This window comes from Alosa sapidissima, chromosome 13 (assembly GCF_018492685.1).
Source record: "Alosa sapidissima isolate fAloSap1 chromosome 13, fAloSap1.pri, whole genome shotgun sequence".
NCBI lineage: Eukaryota > Metazoa > Chordata > Actinopteri > Clupeiformes > Clupeidae > Alosa > Alosa sapidissima.
The window spans coordinates 28,187,645-28,206,279 of NC_055969.1; the positions used below are offsets into that span (position 1 = coordinate 28,187,645).

General features: G+C 40.8%; 1 protein-coding gene across 1 annotated transcript in view; it reads right to left on the reverse strand.

Moving 5' to 3' along the window:
- Positions 1–13,246: 13,246 nt before the first annotated feature.
- LOC121680308 (potassium/sodium hyperpolarization-activated cyclic nucleotide-gated channel 1) overlaps positions 13,247–18,635 on the reverse strand; it is a 55,887-nt gene continuing 50,498 nt past the window's right edge. The window contains exon 8 of the mRNA XM_042059595.1: positions 13,247–14,796. Within this exon, the coding sequence (XP_041915529.1) occupies positions 13,730–14,796 (1,067 nt within the window). The 3' untranslated portion in view covers positions 13,247–13,729. The remainder of the gene's footprint in view (positions 14,797–18,635) is intronic.

Here is an 18,635-nt window from a genome sequence, read left to right on the forward strand (position 1 = left end):
TCACAATTGAAGGCAGAAGCAAGAGGTCAATCATCTTCGTTTCCACTTGAGCAAATTGGAGAAAATTAACAACAAAACATGTACGGATCAGTGCTCTCAAGATAAGCCATTTCAAAGTGAGTCTGCCACAGGATGACTCTAAGGGAGATGTCCAGGGGGAAAACTATAGGAGTCAGATTAACAAAGGAGTCATCAGCACTGTTGGTTTAATTGCAATTTATCACATCAGCGCGGCCAAGCATATTATGAGTATAATGTGAATGTGTGATATATTTTTAGCTTATGACACTTGTCATGGACAAGAGTTTCTTTTCAAAGCCTCTTGACCCTTCATTAATTTCTTAGCTAACTTTTTGTTCTACACACTGACAAAGTCATGCAATCTTGCTATTCACCATCTTTGTGTTGACTGCATTTAGAAGGAGATTGAGCAAGCTATCTCTTCAGTTAATAAGGTGAGTGATAGTTAATAAAAAAAATACTATTTTAGGCCCTGGAATGTACTGTAGGTGTCAATTTGTCATAAGTGTTGCATGTAGCATACTTTCACTTTGTTTTTGCCATTTCATTCACATGTATGGGATGAAGTGGTGGTTCTTGGGTTAGTTTTAGTCAAAGAAATTGGACCAGGGGCCTCATTTATAAAAGTGTTGCGTAGAAACCATCCTTCATTTGATCTTTGATCATTTCTGAAATGATCGTACGTGTGATTCAGAGAAAACGAACGTACGCACAAAAAAACGTGCATACGCCACCCTTCCAGATGTGCCCATTATAAATCACAAATGAACATCAACTTGTGCGCAGCCGGATGGTTTTAGGTCTCCGCCTTGTAAACACCCCCTCATTAATATCATTAGCATATGTTTTAATGAAATCAATTGCCTAAAAGCGGTAGCCTATGTAAAATTATATATTGAAAACATTGTATAGGCGGATTATGAATTTTTGAGCCCCTGTATTAAGGGCCCCCCACTAATTGTCGTATATATGCTAAATTTTTTATTTGTTTGATCTGATTTCCTGTATTCTGGTGCATTTTGGGGATTGCCAATACTAAATTCAATCAGATTCATAGCCTACATCCTGATTTGTTGATATTGAGGCAATGATTCCATGCAAAGGCTTGGGCTTCAGGGCCCCCTGACCCCTTGGGCCCCTGGGCTTGGGCCCGGTAGGCCCGTGCAGTAATCCATCCCTGTGTATAGGCCTAGCCTATGCCATCTGATGTTAACTATATGCGTCAGTTCGAATAGCTTAATTTCCAAGCAAGGCTTTCTGGAAAGAGATCGTATTCATCCATGTCCATTGTCCTCTACTCGCTTTCATTCCTTTTGCTTGCAGTAATGTGAATAATCAACATTTAGCCCTACTTTGTAGAAAAAAGAATGGTAGGCCTACCTTATGAAGGAAAGACCTCTAGGCCTACAGCATAATGTACGTTATGATACAGTATAGGCTACTGCGTTTCATATGACCCAGCCTAATGTAGGCTTAACGTTTCTTTTAGGATAGGCTATGTTTTTGCTGAAAAAGTAGCCTAGTTCGCCGGTCATTATTCATTGATTCAGCATATCTTTGCGATCGTTTTCTTTCAATAATGTCCAATGGCTTAGCCTAAACATTGTCCTTTATTGTTTGCTTTGGGCCTACCTTTATATTTTAGCTATTATCCAACTCACGTATTGTCATCTGATCTTGGGCACTGTCAGTCAAAAAAAGCAAACAGGTGCGCGCTCTGCACCTCTTTACGCAACCCCGCCGCAACACTAAATATGAAGATGCCCTGCTTTCAGAGGATAACTCCTGTCCCTTGGTTGTGTAGGCTATATATGATATAAAATATCTATAGCCTACATTATATAACTTACATTCAAATATTACCTTTCTGTTACGGAGCTGGGAATAGACCTATGAGTGCAAATTAGGATGTAGTGGAGGCTAAACGCGAGTAAACGCAGTTTATCCACCTCTGAATTTTCAGAAATAGAGATTACCCACCTCTTATTAGCGTTTATCCACCTCTTAAAAGAGTTTATTCACTTTTAACATTAAAAACTGTCTAAATTATCCAATACTATCCTATTCCCAATATTGTACAATAACCTCACCCACCTCTTAATTTACCACTACATCCCTGGGGCAAAAGTACTTTTCCTCTCCTAAACGAGGGCAATTGGACATTTTATGGTCAATATTAGATTGGTGAGAGCACTAAATATACTAGGTCACCTGTAAGAATGTTTCAATCATTCTATCGTAGGTCTTGGTGTTTTTTTATATTATGAAATAAGTAAGCTATTCGTTTTTTCACTTTCTTAAGTGGGCTATAAGTTCTCATTATCAGTTTTATGCCAAACCATGAAACATTTAGCTGCGTCCCAAACGACTTTAAACATCTTCTGATATTGATCATGCATATGGTAAAGAAAGACATAAGATCGTTGGTCTTGGAATTTTGAAAATGCATCGCACTTAGACCTCAGATTACTTGCAGTACCCCGGCATTACCACAAGGAAATGGTCGTACGTCAAGTTTGAACCTGACGTGGAGATAAGCACTTTTCCACGTCAAAGACGGTTTTTATAAATCTGAGCGTTGGCATGGATTTGAGCGTACGCACGGTCTAAGATCAAATCTGTGCGTAAGAACCCTTTATAAATGAGGGGATACAGTATAAACAAAGTATAAACAACCTGTATGGCAAACCATACAGGTTTTGTGCACTGGAACTGCTGCACCCCATATCTGCGCTCATTCACACCATGATCTCCTCTGGAGAAATAAAATAAGTGGTGAACAGAACAGAATAGAATTGACTTATTCCTCAGGTTTGTAAAACTGTCCAGATGCATACACACAAACATACACTCACTCACTCACTCACAAAGTAACCTTGGCAAAGCAGGAGTGGCCAAAGGCTAGCCCTGAGCCTGTAATGCTATTTTGGTCTTATTTGGAGATAATACCCTTTAATCTAGTTGTGTTCAGGAGAGTGGGGCAGCAGACTGGCTAAGTGAATGTATAAATATGTACTGTGTGTGTGAGAGGGTGTGTTTGTGTGTGTGTGTGTGTTTGCATGATAGTAAAAGCTGTAGCTCCAATTAAACACTATTCATTTCATGCTGAACTTCCAATCAAGCACAATTCTCTACTAAGAGTATCACAAGCACACTACACTATTTGTTTGTCTTCACTTATTCAGCAAGATCATATTTTATGATAATGTCAAAGCTGACATCAGACATGATGTGAACATTCACCCTGTTTAGCAGGTTTAGAACATAAACTGGAACATAAACCGTAGATTATAAACTCAGACTCAAACTCATCTCAGAGCACTAGAAAGAGGTGCCTGGGTTCATGGGCTGCAGAGGTATACAGACTAGATAGGCCTACAGGAGACACATTGTATGTGACACAGTGACAGCAGCATTGCTGCACTCACTAAATGAGTTCCCCACAGACCATACTGTAGGATACACTCTCCAGAGTCAACTGCTCCGAACAGCCTGACCGAGAGATTGCAACACCTGGTAAGACTATGCATTCCCACAGGAGCAGGGCGCTCTTTCTCATACTTACACACAAAGTATATGAAGCAGTTGTTGTCCTTAGTCCTCTTTGTCTATCCTCTAAATCCTCTAAGATGTGATTCCTACAAAACAAGAGTGTCTGTTACCAAATTCAACTCTCCACCATGCTTGTGATGTAAGTTTGATAAAAACATTCACACATTTTCCAGATGGTAAGCTGCCTATTCTATGAACCATGTGGAATCATTATATTCCCATTGCTACAGTATGCTTTGATGTACAGCAATCTTTGATAAAGGGGCAGAACAAAGCTTTCTGTGTTACTTCTTTTGCAATTGCAGAACTTTTGCAAGCCTCTGGCGAAGGCACTGTAGCTTTAACGAGGGTTAAGCCCATCTAACAGATACTGGCAATATATTTTTTTATTTTGGGAGGAGGCAGGCTGTCAGAAAGCTGTGTTCTCCTGGGACAGGTGTGAGTAAGAGTCTGCACAGAAATAGTATTCATTAACCTTTCATTGAGTTAGTGGAGCTGCAGCTCTGATATTTAATTACATTAATTGCACAATTTAATATGCTGAATAAGGAAATCACACACCAGAAACACCAGTCTGGTCCAAAGAGCCACTTTATCTGTTTGCTCCAAACTGACTAGATCCCTGAAGGCTGATAGAGTAATAGGCAGACTACACCAAACACGGAACTGAAGCGCCCATCCGTGGAGCGTATGCTGCAAATATGAGCTTCCACTATTATCAATGACTAGTCTGGTAGCTCCACTATTATCAATGACTAGTCTGGTAGCTCTTCTGCTGTTTGATGGCTGGATTGCTGTTTGCATTTGATAATTTTTTTCTGTGAAGCCTCTTCCTTGCCATCAAATAATTGCTTGGGAAAATGAATGCTATACCACGACAAATGTATTCTCTATCCTAATTTGCTTTCTTAAATGTTTGCAGTATTGATCAAAAGGTAATCCAACAAATAACACATGCATCACAGTTAAATTAGCTTTACTGACAAAAAAATAGCCTTTTTAATGTTACGTCAAACGATTAGAAGACATTCCAATGGCCCTCATACGCCCTGAGAAACAGTAGCAATTGATTCCAAGGTCTTTCCCTGTGGAGGCCTAATGAAATGCCCTTTAATCAGACTCTGAATCAGCAGTGTGTTTAGTCTGGGCGGCTATTTCCAATTCAGGCAGTGAAGCCGCCAATGTATCACCTGTATCGTACTCATTCAGCAACACAGCAATTAAATTAACCGCAGTTACCCAGGGACAATGGTTAATACACAACATATTTATTAGTCTGGGATAACCTTCAGAGTTTATTCTCTCAGCTATGCTTATCAGATTACCAACAGAACAAGGAATGTTTTATTTTGTTACTCACGGTCTAATTTAGGGAATTACTTGACAAGAGATTGGATTCTCTTTTTTTAAATTGACTCTACGTGCAGGTAACCTTTGTCATGAACTGTTGTGCTGTTTTAGATATTGAGCTGAATCTATTTGAGTAATGCATGATCTATCTTCAAAGCAGAATATACTACAGGGTATACAGAAGGAGGGAGAAGAGAAAAGGTAGATGAGAAATAGACTAATGAAGCTTGGCATTTGTAATTACCACAAAGTCATAAAGGACTAGAACCAAGTATGTTTACACAGATCCTCCATCGGATTTCGACATCTAATCTTACACGATTCTGTCCATCATACTGGGTTTGCGTTGACCTTCTGGTCTGCTAAGCACACCAAAATGAGGTCTCAGAAAGAACAGGGTACTAACATTCATCTTTAAAATGAGTTCATTTAGTTTCTGCATACATTCCCCAGTTGTGTTGAATATGTGTCATTGAAAATAAATAGCCAAATTATGGTGAAATTCCAACATCCAGCTTTTGGTTCTTGGTTCCAATTCTCCAATTTAACATCAGTTAAATACCATCAAATTGGCATTCTAGGAATACAAAATCTCCTTTTTGTCGTTATGAAACCTCTGTATCTGTTCTGGATAGCCATGATGCGGAGCAAGGTCAGGTGGTTTTACATAAAGTGCTTTCCCCTGGACTGCTGTCTCACCGACTGGGACAAACAGCCCCTCAGTCACAGATGAGCCGATTGCCATCATTCACCAGGAAAGTGGCGGATTGTTTTTAATACCCGGAAACATGTCCCAAACCAGTGCAGGGGAACCCTGAGCAGATTCCATCTGGGCTCAATGAATAGTTCTAAAACTCACCTGCTTTTTCTGTTTATGGTCTCTGATGGAGATTATAGTCTTCTCTCAGATGTTTTTTTAGGTAGGCGCAGGCCTTGTTGATAGGAGAGTAGGTGCATTGTAGGATGTACATATGTACATACTCTCATAGATAACATCCGGATCCCGGTGGATTTAACGGTTCTAATGGTTTGCATCATCTTGCGGATTCATCTGGCTCCAGGAAAAACATCCTGCCTGGCCATGTGATGACCTTCTCACCCTCAACCTGTCAGTTCAGCTTCAACTGACCTCTGAACAGTTGTTTATCAGAAACACTCCCTCCCTGTCTCTTCTCTGCCTTATCAGAACATTGCTGCTCTTCTTAAATGCACCAAGCAGGCCAGCTCATGCTATATGCATACATTCCATTAAGAGGGATCACAGCCTCTTTGATGGATTGGATTTAGTGAAGCTCTGTAGGCATAAACATTAACCATGTCAATCTGAACTATAGAAAAAGATTAATGCTTTAGGATTCTTAATTCCCTGTAGTATAATATACAGTGAACTGGTTTCTCTTGAAATCATTATTTGCGAAATGCAGTTCTTCTGAACTCCATAAGCTTTTATGAATTGTTGATCTCAAACTCACTAGAGTTGTTCTCGACCTTGGTTGTAGGAGAGAGATAAACATGGCTACCATTTGGGGGTAGGGCTAGACAACTCATACTTTTGCATGGTAAGATCTTAAGTCCTAACCCTAACCCTTACCCATGCCTAACCCTAGTGCCTTCCAGGCAGCGCTGCCTTGACGTTGAGAAACCAGTTCACTGTATATTATAAAACACCAAGAAACGGTTATTTTAAGATGTCTTGTCATAAAACAAGAGGTAGACAGACCAACTTTACCTTACATTGCCATAGAACATGTCAACATTATTATAATCAGTTAACATTAACTATACATTATCATTATCTGTACAAATTTTTACTTAATTTATATATTTACACTCTTAAAACGAAGGTGTTGGAAACAACACAAACAATGTTGTCACTATCTGGACACAGAGATGTGTTAAAAAACAATGGAAGTTGTGTTGTTTTCAACACAGGTTGTGTTATCTTCAACACACACTGTGTAATGAATAACAAAAGCAATGTGTGAAACAACACAAACTGTGTTGTCCCTATCTGGAGACAGAGAAGTGTTAAAAATAACACAACTTGCAAGAGTGTAATGAGTTAAGAGTGTAATGTGTTTTCTTTTACACTTGTTTATTTATTTATTATTATTATCGGTCATTTCTAAGCATCTTCCTCATGTTTATTTAGAAGTATCAGCTTACACTGAAGACCAGCCTGCCACTGGCCTTACATAGCCTACACCAGGAACATCGATGGAAACAAGTTTCAAACACCCTCATGGTTCTACTACAGACTAAAAGATTTCACAACTACAAAATGATGTGAATTATGTAGTTGTCTATTTTAATGTATGTATTTGAATGGACAAATAAACAACCACAACCAAAACTGGCATATCAAGTAGATGTGTGTAGAAGTTTACTATTCTTCTGGCAGCCCTGCGTAAACAGAAAACGCATCGCTGGGCATAACTATGAATCTTTAAATAGGTAAAGCTGCTCATTGTTGTCCAGATAGTGATAGGCCAGAAGCATTTACTTAACGAGACAATCTCACCAAACACATGCTGAAATATTAATTTGCTGTGTCTACGATTACAGTCATTTAAATGCCATAATAATACCTGATTGAGAGCAGTGTTCCGTTGATAATGAAATGACAGAGTGACTCACGTAAGCCCTTTAAGCCTGTCTTTCACCTTTCACCTTGTAACCAGACCCTGGTCATGCAACATGGTCAGCGCATCTGACTCTTTTATCAGAGTTAAATGACCCTGACTGAGGCCGTAACGGCCTCCTGAGGTCCACTTCGAAAGGCCTTGGGTCATGCAGCAAGCCTAAGTGATAACACACACACAAGGTAATGCTCCACCTATCTCATACCCTGGGGCTACTTAAAAATGCATGGGCTCATCACTGAAGCCATATCTCCCATCCGATCTGGTGCCGTGGTGGCCCCTGTCCATCCCTGTGAGTGATGAGCAGGTTGTTATGAATAACAACATGCACCTCCAAAAGGGTCCAGCGGATGGGCACGGCTCTCGCTCCCTTCCCCCTGCAATGGAAATGGATGTGGGGGCTGGAGGGATCCGTCTTCATGTATGAATTCTTCATGACGGATAACTGGAGGTGAAGGTAATGAATGGAAATCCTTTGCACCCGCGAGGGTCGATTTTTCATAACCTGGGAACGAACTGCTGACGTTCCCCCTCTGCTCTCCTCCTCCTCCCCCCCCCTCCCTCTACATCATCTGTCATTCTCATGTCTCTCACTTGCTTTCCATCATCCCTCCATCTTCACATGCTGTACAGTGAAAAGGAAGGGAGCAATCACCCTTTGCTCTTGTGCCAGATCTTCTGAGAAATGGCCTCCAATAGTGTCTGTAAATCCCGCCCCTGCTCTAGACGCTGCCCCGACTCTGCTTTATATCAGCTTTTATGCTGTCCTGTCCTGTCCTGTCCTGTCCTGTCGGACACAACCAGTATATTCTGCCTCAGTGCTGCCAATATATATGTGTAGCTGTTGCACACACACAGCCAGGGCATCCTGAAAAGTTTGATCTCTATCCATGCACCATATTTCATAATAATGATTTGCTCTATATCTCCTTTTTGATCAATGTTGTCTCAAAAGTGCCACACTGATCAAATCTTTATGATCAAATTCAGTGCTACGCTGTTCATTATATGCTGATGTTTTATCCAGATATTGCATGAGGAGTGTGCTCTGTGTTTGAACCTTAACAAACACACAAATAGGCTCAGCAGTAAATTACAATATTTCTTTATTTTTTTCTCTATATTTTAAAGGTTTATTATTTACAAACAGAAAAAAATAAAACAAAATCAAAATAATTTCTGACAAACACCGTTTGTCTGCATATAGATTGTAAGAAAGTATACATTTTTTATCTTTCCTTATTCTGAATCAAGTAACCAACTAATTGTTCATTTATCCAAGCCTTGGTTAACGTAAAAGGAGCACAATGATAATGTCAGTAGAGTTTAAGAAGAGCTTGTGGCTTGTAATAGCATGTCTCTCTTTCTTGCGCGCTCTCTCTCTGTTACACAAAACATAGCATCCGTAAACATTTCAAATAAATTTAATTCACCTGCAAATGCAGAGGTTGTAAACCCAAGTGTCAGTTTCCTCTTTCTACTCTGATCTTTATTATATTTGCATCACTGAAAAAAGAAACAGCAAAAGTAAAAGTAAAAAAAAAAAAAAAATGAAACATATAAATATATGTGCTGGTTTCTTGAATGCTTCCATGTTTGACTGTTTTATTTGTTTTTATTTAGCTAAGTTTGTTTCTTGGCCTATAATGCCCTGTCCCAAAGTGCTAGCTAGAGGTGGAATAGTGGATAAAAGCACATGATTAGGAAGCAATCCCCCGTGAAGGCTAGTATCAAAAACAGCAGATACCAACAGTACTGCAATCCAACTCAAGCTGTATACTAGTCCCTATACACTATGGCATAGCAAGGTTAAACGCTCATTGTTGAAATTAAATATGGGCCCCCCCTTTCGAAGTACCACAAAACTGTGGGAGGGTCAGAAACTAGCTCATTCTTCTTCTTAATTAGCCTATCAACTTAAACTATAAACGCAGAGTCGTTTATTTAATCTCTGCCTCTTTTTAAGTCAGAAAGTGCAATTCAAAATGAATAAAGTTACTCAGAATGTTTTGCTTTGGCCAGTTTTCATTCCACATAACAATATATCCAACCAAACATCAGTAGCTACAACAAAAGGTATGACAGTGCTCCAGAAGGACACAGCCTGTATGCGCACACAGACTTTAGACTTCAGTGTAGAAGCTGTACTTACTATGTCCTACACTACATCTCTCTCTCTTTCTCTGTCTCTCTCTCTGTCTTTTTTACTAATCAGGAAACAACAGATTGCTCTGTCGACCATGATTCCTAGAGTGTTTATAAGGTTGTGTTTACAAGTATTCACTTACTCTAACACATTTGGCCAGCTTGTTTGCATGCCACCATCCTTCCAAAACATTGATCTATGATCATATGACCATATATCATCTTTATATGTGTGTGTGCAGGCACACAGCTCACAGACAACAAAAAAAGGATGAAACATGGCTATAGTTTAGGCACAAATACTTAAGAATGTCCTCTTGTGAAAATTCAATGCTTCTGATACACACAAATAATGCCTAGGTACTGTAGACAGACAACAAAATCATAATTTCACAATACATTTAACTTCAACATTTTAAATAGTTTCTCTTTTGAGTATTTGTGACAATGCATGCTTTTATGATGTGGGTGGATGTCTGTATTGATACAATATTGACACAAGTGGGTACTGTATTTTGCTTAACTGATTTTTTTCTGTATCCCTTGAAACTCTGAGCTGGTCTGGTTTAGTGTTGATACGCTTGACACAGAGACACAGAGGCAAAAAGTATCAGTTTGATATCAATCCACTGCAAACAAGCATTTAGCTGTATAAGGCCACACTGCAATGCAGTCATATTGACAGTCCACACTGATTTCACATGATGCACAACCTGCCATGATGGACCTAAATTATACATCATTAATTTGGTGTTGAATTTGCAGGGGCTTACTCACTTTTCAGATTCTATGAACAGTATTTAATAACCAGCTCAGAGGTCAGCTGGCCATCAGCAATCTCTTTACTGAGGGCACGCGTGTGCTTGTGTTTGTGTGAGTGTGTCGCGTTTCCACACCATATCAGCTCAGAATCTCAAGACCCAGACAGGATGAAATCACACACTCACACACACACATATGGACAAGAGACAGAAACCTTAATGCAAACCAGCTGTGCCTTTCAGCTCCTGAGATAACCTCCATTGGAAATGAGCTTTTTTCGCCATTTTTCTGCTAATCATGTATAATATCATCGACTTACGAATTCTTGCAATTGCGATTACCTTTCTTGCAATTGACAAAGGGAATCTAAAATGAAAGCTCGTTGATGATGCAGCTTCAGCTAAACATGCTGCAATACAGTAATACCCAGTAGAGATGTTACAGTCCATACACTCAGCATTGCCTCTGCTCCTGCAATATGTTACGCTTTATATTGTGCGGCAAAGCAATATAGTGGAAACAAGCATAGCAAATCCAGTTAGATATAGAACCATCTTATATATTTCTGATCCTGGGACATAGACAGTGGATCCTGTTCACACGTACACATAAAGCAGTCATAAACAAACGAGTCACTGATAAAAGCAGTAATTGGAAAAGGAGAGTAGAAAAAGACATTTAAAGGCAAGTGACAGTCACATGAGAAAAATATACAAGGAATACAAAACATACAAGGAATTCCACGGCCTCCTTCCTGGGACAGGCATTTTAGTACAGATAGGCCTATACGCTAAAGCATTACACTAAGTGTCCCAATCAGAAAACAAACAAATGAAGAAAATACAAATAAGATCAAGACACAAACAATAAACATACAAACAAATTCAAACACTTACAGTTTGGTGATTTAGGTTCAGCTGAAATGTCGGGTATTACTGTATTGCTCAATGTCACTCATCACTGTCATTCTATATGAAGGAAGCATGTTGTGATTTTTTTTTCTGACATATTGAAATACTGGACAAAAGTAAAATAATTAAACAAATTCAAAGTACAACAAAAATGACAACAAGAATGTGGTGTCAAATTAGGAAGCTAGGTAGGTGATGGGATGCATGTGGGTTTAAAGTATGTTAAAGGAGTGTTTTTCATGAGTGTAAGATATGTATGCTATAACCAGGATATGTTTAACACAATTTGAACAAAATGTATGTTTAATATTAATGTTGAAGAAAAGGTCTATCTCCAATTAATCTATTTCCAAAGAGACGTCATTCCATACCAGTCTGAACAGACCGACAAGGGTGACTCATCAGATTGAGGAGGGCATTTCGAGGCTGCCAAAGCGAGTCAAGGTGTCCAAGCATGTGAAGCAATTTAAGAGGGGCACAACTGCCTCAGGGTTTTGCAGACAGGAAGCTGTTATGTTTCACTTTGAGAGGTGGCATCTTCTCAGTGTCAAGTGGCATTCTAAATTGCATTAAGGTTTGCTCATCTCTGATGTTTTTTTTTTTTTGTATTTTTATCTTATAACCTTTTCAGTTAATATGCATATATAGATGATATCCGGGTTCCTGATAGAAGTAAGACATTGCCATGATTGAGAATGCACCACACATTATTTTGTAAATACTAGATCTACAAAACTATTTACAACACAGATATAGTTTATCTTTATATCACAGTCTATTGCATAATGGTGATACTCTTTAGTTTATAAATATTATAAATGTACACATAGTCATTAAGCAACATTACGTAATGTCCATCACTGCCAGAACTCAGGAATAAAAATACAAACAAGAACAAGAGAAATAAACAGAAACAATAAACAGAAACAATAAACAGCATCATCCACTCTCCATCCTCCTTGCACACGTCTTCATTGGGACGCAGAAAAAAGCAGCAAAATTCATCCGATTCCCTTTGGACCCATAACACTGCCACGGTCTGAACACACCTCTCACACCACAGAAAATATTGCAAATGTCATCACAAGCACCTGTGTTCCCCTCCATTTAGCCTACTACATTATTGCCCAGAGTTCCTCAAATCTGTGTTTAGTGACAGGTGTACTGTACTTTAAAGTGATATTCAAGTGCTTTTCCACTTCATCTCTGCCTGCAGCATCTGTGGCATACTGTCAATTCCAGTCAAGTTCTATAGACATGAATGTCAATGTCTCTCTATTCAGAAAGACAGAAATCCTGCGACTTGAACCATAATGACAACGCAAGCTAAGGTAAATGAGGGGGTCATCAAATACTGACAGTGACTAACTTGTTTCAAAACCGAAATCCTTACATTTGAATAGCACAAGCTATGGGACTGAAACAGGCTTGAGGGAATCTCTTACGTAGTAAAGTTTGTTCACTTCAAGAACACTACAAAATATAATTGTGTTTCTCCTCTCTCACACTAAGGTCTCCTAGCATCCATGTATGATCCAGTGCCCTTCATTAGCATTATTCCAAAACACCTAGTCAATACACAAGGTGGTCTACACAAATATACTGTATTTATGGAATCTACACTCTGATTTGCTCATATTTATGGTATAGCAACACTCTTCACTTATGTGGGGTTTTCAAGTCGCAGGGTTTCTGTCCTTTATAGAATGAGGACTAGATTTTTACTGGTAAATGTCAGAATGCTTTCAGTGGAGGAGATTGGTTCATACTGTACCCACAAATTGTAACTATGACTTTAAATATGTGTGCTTTTTGACGATTTCCATGTTTGCTTGTGTTCATTTTTTAAATTTGCTGTTGTTTCCACAGTGATGGCAAAGCCACAGAAAATAAGGACTTATTTTGTCATCTTCTCTCAGATTAAAAAAATTATAATTAAAAAGTCATTGTCAGAATTCATGTTGCATTCCAGTTACAAAAACAAAAGACAAACAAAATCAAAAATAAAAAAGGAAATATTCTCCTTATGTATGTGTTCATATATTTCAGAAAGGAAGACTCATGTTTATACTAGTTTTTAAATAGTCAATGCCAAATATTCTAGTTGGATGTACACATATATATATTCGCTTAATATACATTCTTAAGTTGAAGGGGAGATGTGTCTAAAATATAATACAAGGGCAGTCTGTACATAGGGTGTCTATGAGGTTTTCCTTTTTTTAAAAGTTTGGAGAAAAAAAAAAAGAAAAAATTCTCAAGTCTGGTATTCTTTTTTATATATCTTCATAAAAATGAATCAAAACATATTTAAAAAAAGAGGAAAAAGAGGAAATGAAAGTTGGATCATAAATTTGACGTAAACCGCAAATTCTTGTCTTGTTCTGTCTCTGTGCTGCTTAAGACTGCCGATTCTCTTCTTGAGCCTGTGGAATCCCTGTGCTGAGCAGCAGGGGGCGCTGTGCGCACCGGCGGCAGTGCTCCAGACGACATCTGGCGGAACAGGCTGACCCGCTGGGGCACGGTGCTGCGGATGCCCCCCTGCAGGGCCGAGCCCGGAGCCTGGGGCCCTGCGGCCGAGCCCGCCTGAGGGGGCAGCGCCGCCATGGACTCGCCTAAGGCGGGAGGAGGCACGGGCCGCGTCACCAACGTGGTGTCATGTGGCAGGGAGGGCTGGGAGGCGGAGAGGTGGCGCACGTCTCGGCTCAGGCTGCCCGACTGCAGGGCCTGAGTGCTCTTGTGGACGTCGCCGCGCTGGGGGGAGGGCACCTGCGCTTGTGATGGCTGCTGCTGGGACTGCTGGGGTGGTGGCTGTTGTGGCGGTGGCTGTGGTTGTTGTTGCTGTTGTGATGACGTGGAGGGCGATGGCTGTGCGGGATGCTGCTGCGGCTGCTGGGTGGACAGGGGCTGCTGGATGAGAGAGAGCTGCGAAGCGGTGGGCGAGCCGTACTGGAAGGTCCGGCCGGCCAACGGGGTCTGCACGGGAGGGCTGCACACGGCCGCCGTGAAGGAGCACGGCGACATGAGCGCCCCCTGCTGCTGCAGTGGCGTCTGCGGGTTGGGAGAAGCCGAGTTCAGGTTGCCGATGGAGACGCTAGGCGCCGGGAAGATGCCTTGTATGGAGGCGGCCATGAGACGCGCGGTGGGGGCGATGGTGGCCGAGGCGCTGTAGGTCATGGGAGCAGACTGCTGCAGCGCGGCAGCGTAGGGCGGCTGCGCTGGAGAGTTAATGATGGAGTTTCCAGACATCGGTGTTGAGTTCACTCCCGTGACCGACTGCTTGCGGTCCACCATCATCACCATCTCCCGGTCCTGACGGATAATCTGCTTCAAGAGCTCGTTCTCCTGGGTGTTGAAGACGCCGGCGTTCAGATCCTTCTGGAACTTCTGGAGCAGGAGCGAGTTCTTCTTCCCTGTGAGGGAGCAATGGATAGAGGCATGACTTCTGCCCTGAGGCATGGCTTGGCTGCACAGACAGGACACCAGAGAGGGTAAGGAATGTCTGTTGCTATGGTGTGTTCCACAATGAGAGAGGGATGAACATGACTATGGAAAATACACAGTCAATACTGTAACAGACAGTACAGACAACACGACACGTGCTCAGTAAATCTAAGGGAAAACTGTGTCAATACATACCCACCAAGACTTTCAATGGTCTTACAATGTCTTCATGGAAAATGATCAGTTCAGCACCAAGTTTACCATTTTCATCTAATTTCCTTGTCCTCTACACACCAAAGACCACAACACAGAGAATTACCTCAAGACAAACTTCACATGATGACACTACTATGGAGACTACAAAAAGACCAACTAGAACCACATGTCTACTGACTTTTATCAGTCAACTAGAGTTGTAGGTTCTGGATCAACTGCTAATAAAAAATGAGTAGCGTTACACGATCAGGATCATTTGCTAATTAAAATTATGTTAAACAGCTACTTGCTGCCTACTGGACAGCTCAAGGCATTAACTTTACAAATTTAGATGAATAGCTCTTGACATGTACAGCATAGGAACAGTTAGTATGACCAAACACCTAACTGTCCAGCTGGGCAGTGTTCACAGAAAAGAACACCTGCATAGAATATAAAAGAGCAGCTCTTGACTCAGCTCTTAGAAATCAATGAAACGCTTACTGGACTATTATTAGGGTTCTTTTTCTAACCCCCCCCTATGACGATGAGCGATATAGGGTTGGAATGGGGCGCTGAAAGTTCTGGCAAACAAATGACTACTTGCGCAAAAAGCATAAAATTGCTCTCATCCTGTCACGGGAGATGCTATCTCAGCACTAGCATGACGTTATTCTGAGATCAGCTAATCTTGTTTTAGTCGGCAGTGTTCACAGAGGTCGTGACTAAAGGCAGAATCAAGCCAAAGATGAGCATTTATCAGCAGGCATTCTGCAAGGCTTACAAAGCACCTCACTGGCATCTATAATTAACTAAACGTCTGAGACGTTATGTTAAAATTGTCCCATTTGTCCTCACTGGTGGGGAAAACAGTGACGCTTCGATTGATTTGGGAATTGCTCTGCAGATGGCTGACCTTTTGTTGACGGTTGAGCTGAAACATTTCTGTTGAAGGAAATGACTGAGTAAGACTGCGCTGCACTGAAGGCTTTGGCGCCAGGCCATTAATCTCCTCACTAAAGCCTTGAGGACAAGGGAGGTGCTTTTACCTTGGTGGGCTGGCTGTCTATGATTGGTGCCACACCGCCATCACTACTCAAGGTGGCATGGGCATTATGCATTCAGCCAGCTTCTGGATGGCGGACCTTTTGCATACGTTTTTATGAAGGATCAAAATCCTTTGAGCATTCAGCTGCATGTCCCAGTACATCAGAAATGTAAATACTTTATAGAAAGAAGGAATGTCACGCTATACTTACTGCTGTAAATGATAAATGACTAGAATAGATTCTACAAATTAAAGAGGACAGAGATCAAATGACATTAATTTCCTCTTAGGACATACTGTAGAACCACCTTCATTTTCAACCCTTCTCACCTTTTTCCAATTAGAAGAACCTGTAAACTATTAATTAATTGTAGAGTATGAATGTATTCTTTCAGAACTGTAGGCTCAGCAATCAGAGTAGTGATTGGTTTGGACTGTTACTCCTCTGAGCTTGTAGGTTCTGATTCTCTTGGCCGAAGCCAACATAAATCAGAGGAACTATTAATGTGTCCTAATACAAAACATGTATCATAAGAGCAAGCCAATAGCATAGTGACATTTAGTGACTAAAAACACGCAGTAAATTTGTAGAGTACTGAAAAAAATAACCTCTTCTTAAAATTTCATCTGGACAAGGTATATGCTACAGAACGCCCAATTTCCTTTCCCAAGTAAATAAACACTGGGGTTGTGGGTTCTATAAGAAGGGCGACGAGTTGCGGTGAATAACAGAGGGAGTGCATAGTCACAACTCTCGAGACAGTACTGTGAAATTATACATAAACAAGAACACGAGCTTCCCTGCACAGTTCCCTGAGCAGTCGAGGCCAGGCATGACTCTGCATTTCCCCAACACACTTCTAGCACTGCCTGGTTGTATGGATAATCAAAGGGGCAATAATCGCTGGAGGCATGCTGTACTTTGTCAATGCCAAAGCCTTTTGGCAGGCGTATGAATTGTGACAAATGATTTCCTTAAACTGGGACCACTCTCTATGTGAGAATCGGATCGCTCGCTTATTCAGTCTGAAAAGGCCAGGGCCATATGTCTCATTTGCTGACAACGTGAGAAAAAGAAGAGGAATCACACTGCTTATGTGTGCCCCTTTTCTCCTCAAAACACCTACCAAACTAGGGATACTTACTACCACCACTGGGACAAAACACAGTCCAGTACATCTACACACTTACACGTCATCTGTAAAGATGGTTGATGCATGGTAAGGAACATGTTTAAATTCTGTAGATGGAAGTACAACACATAAACATGTTATTTGCACTGGTCGTTGGTGCTGGGAGGGATAGGATGGGACCCGTGTAAGTTAAACAATCTAAATGCAACTACTCCACTTCAAGACATTGCCTAATGCTAATTCAAATTTCTCACTGACAGTTGCCAGAGAAATCAATGTTACGTTTTCATTGAGTGTGGCCTATGATTTCATGTCACCAAATTCCTACTGGGATGAAAATTGCTTTGTTAGGGGGTTGATTGGAATTAAATTAATACTCTGCCAAGGTCAAAGAGAACCGTTTCATAGCATGAACATCTTAACCCACAAAATATTAACCACACAACAAGACTGCAATCTGCAAGTGAGGTCGAAGACATCATTTCAGCTCCAATGCTGAACAGCATGAAAACATTGTCCTCTACTGCAGGAAAAAAGAGCAACATTCTGAACATAGCTTTGGGTTTCACTCGAAACAATTTTTGGCCCTTACATCCTCTTGTTGAGTTAAATAAAAGCACAGCGTATTAAAGCTGGATTTGGTTTAGATTTAAAATGGTGCATGTCCAAACGTAGATCCAGAAAGACTTTAAATAAACTTAAAAGCAAAACATATTTAATCTAAAATCTGTCAAATCCTTTGTGGCATATTCATGTGCTTGTCGGCTGCTTTTCTCAGGGGTGCTGTATGCGGCCCTGCGGCATGGATGGGCCTTCCAAATCACTGGGGACAGTGGGCTGCTATAGTCTGGGAGTCTTCCTCAAGCACTCTTATCCTCAATGACTACATCATGCCTTCCCAGCACAGGAGTGCTGTCATGTTTTTTTTTCTTGTTAACGGAATACTTACGCAGAATTTCCTTTGCGATTGAGTGGCATCACTCATGTGGTGAAGCTTTCTGAAGAGTCCTTCATGTGATGATAAATGCCTCATTCGTCTAATGCTATGCTCTCTGGCCCCTGCCATTAGCTCCTTTTCTGATGAGCCTGGACATCACAACCTGCTCAGACCAGTTGGACTTGGACTATTCACAAGAGGCAAGGCACAACTCTAAAACTAAACTAAAATTGATTTGTGAGTTAGAAAAACAACACAGCCATGAGGCTGACGCCAAACTCATCTGGGGCTTGAAAAATAGCATGCAATAAAACTTAGTGATTTTTTGTTTTCTTTCTTTTCCTTGTGTAAACTCAGTTTTTTAGATGGGAGAAGCCCTCCCCTTGATCCTAAGTTTAACGTACAGTCCGTCCTAACCCCCGCACACAGACAAACATGGAAATGTGACCAACTAAACACAACAGTCCATTTGAACTTTGCTCTACATGGAAATGA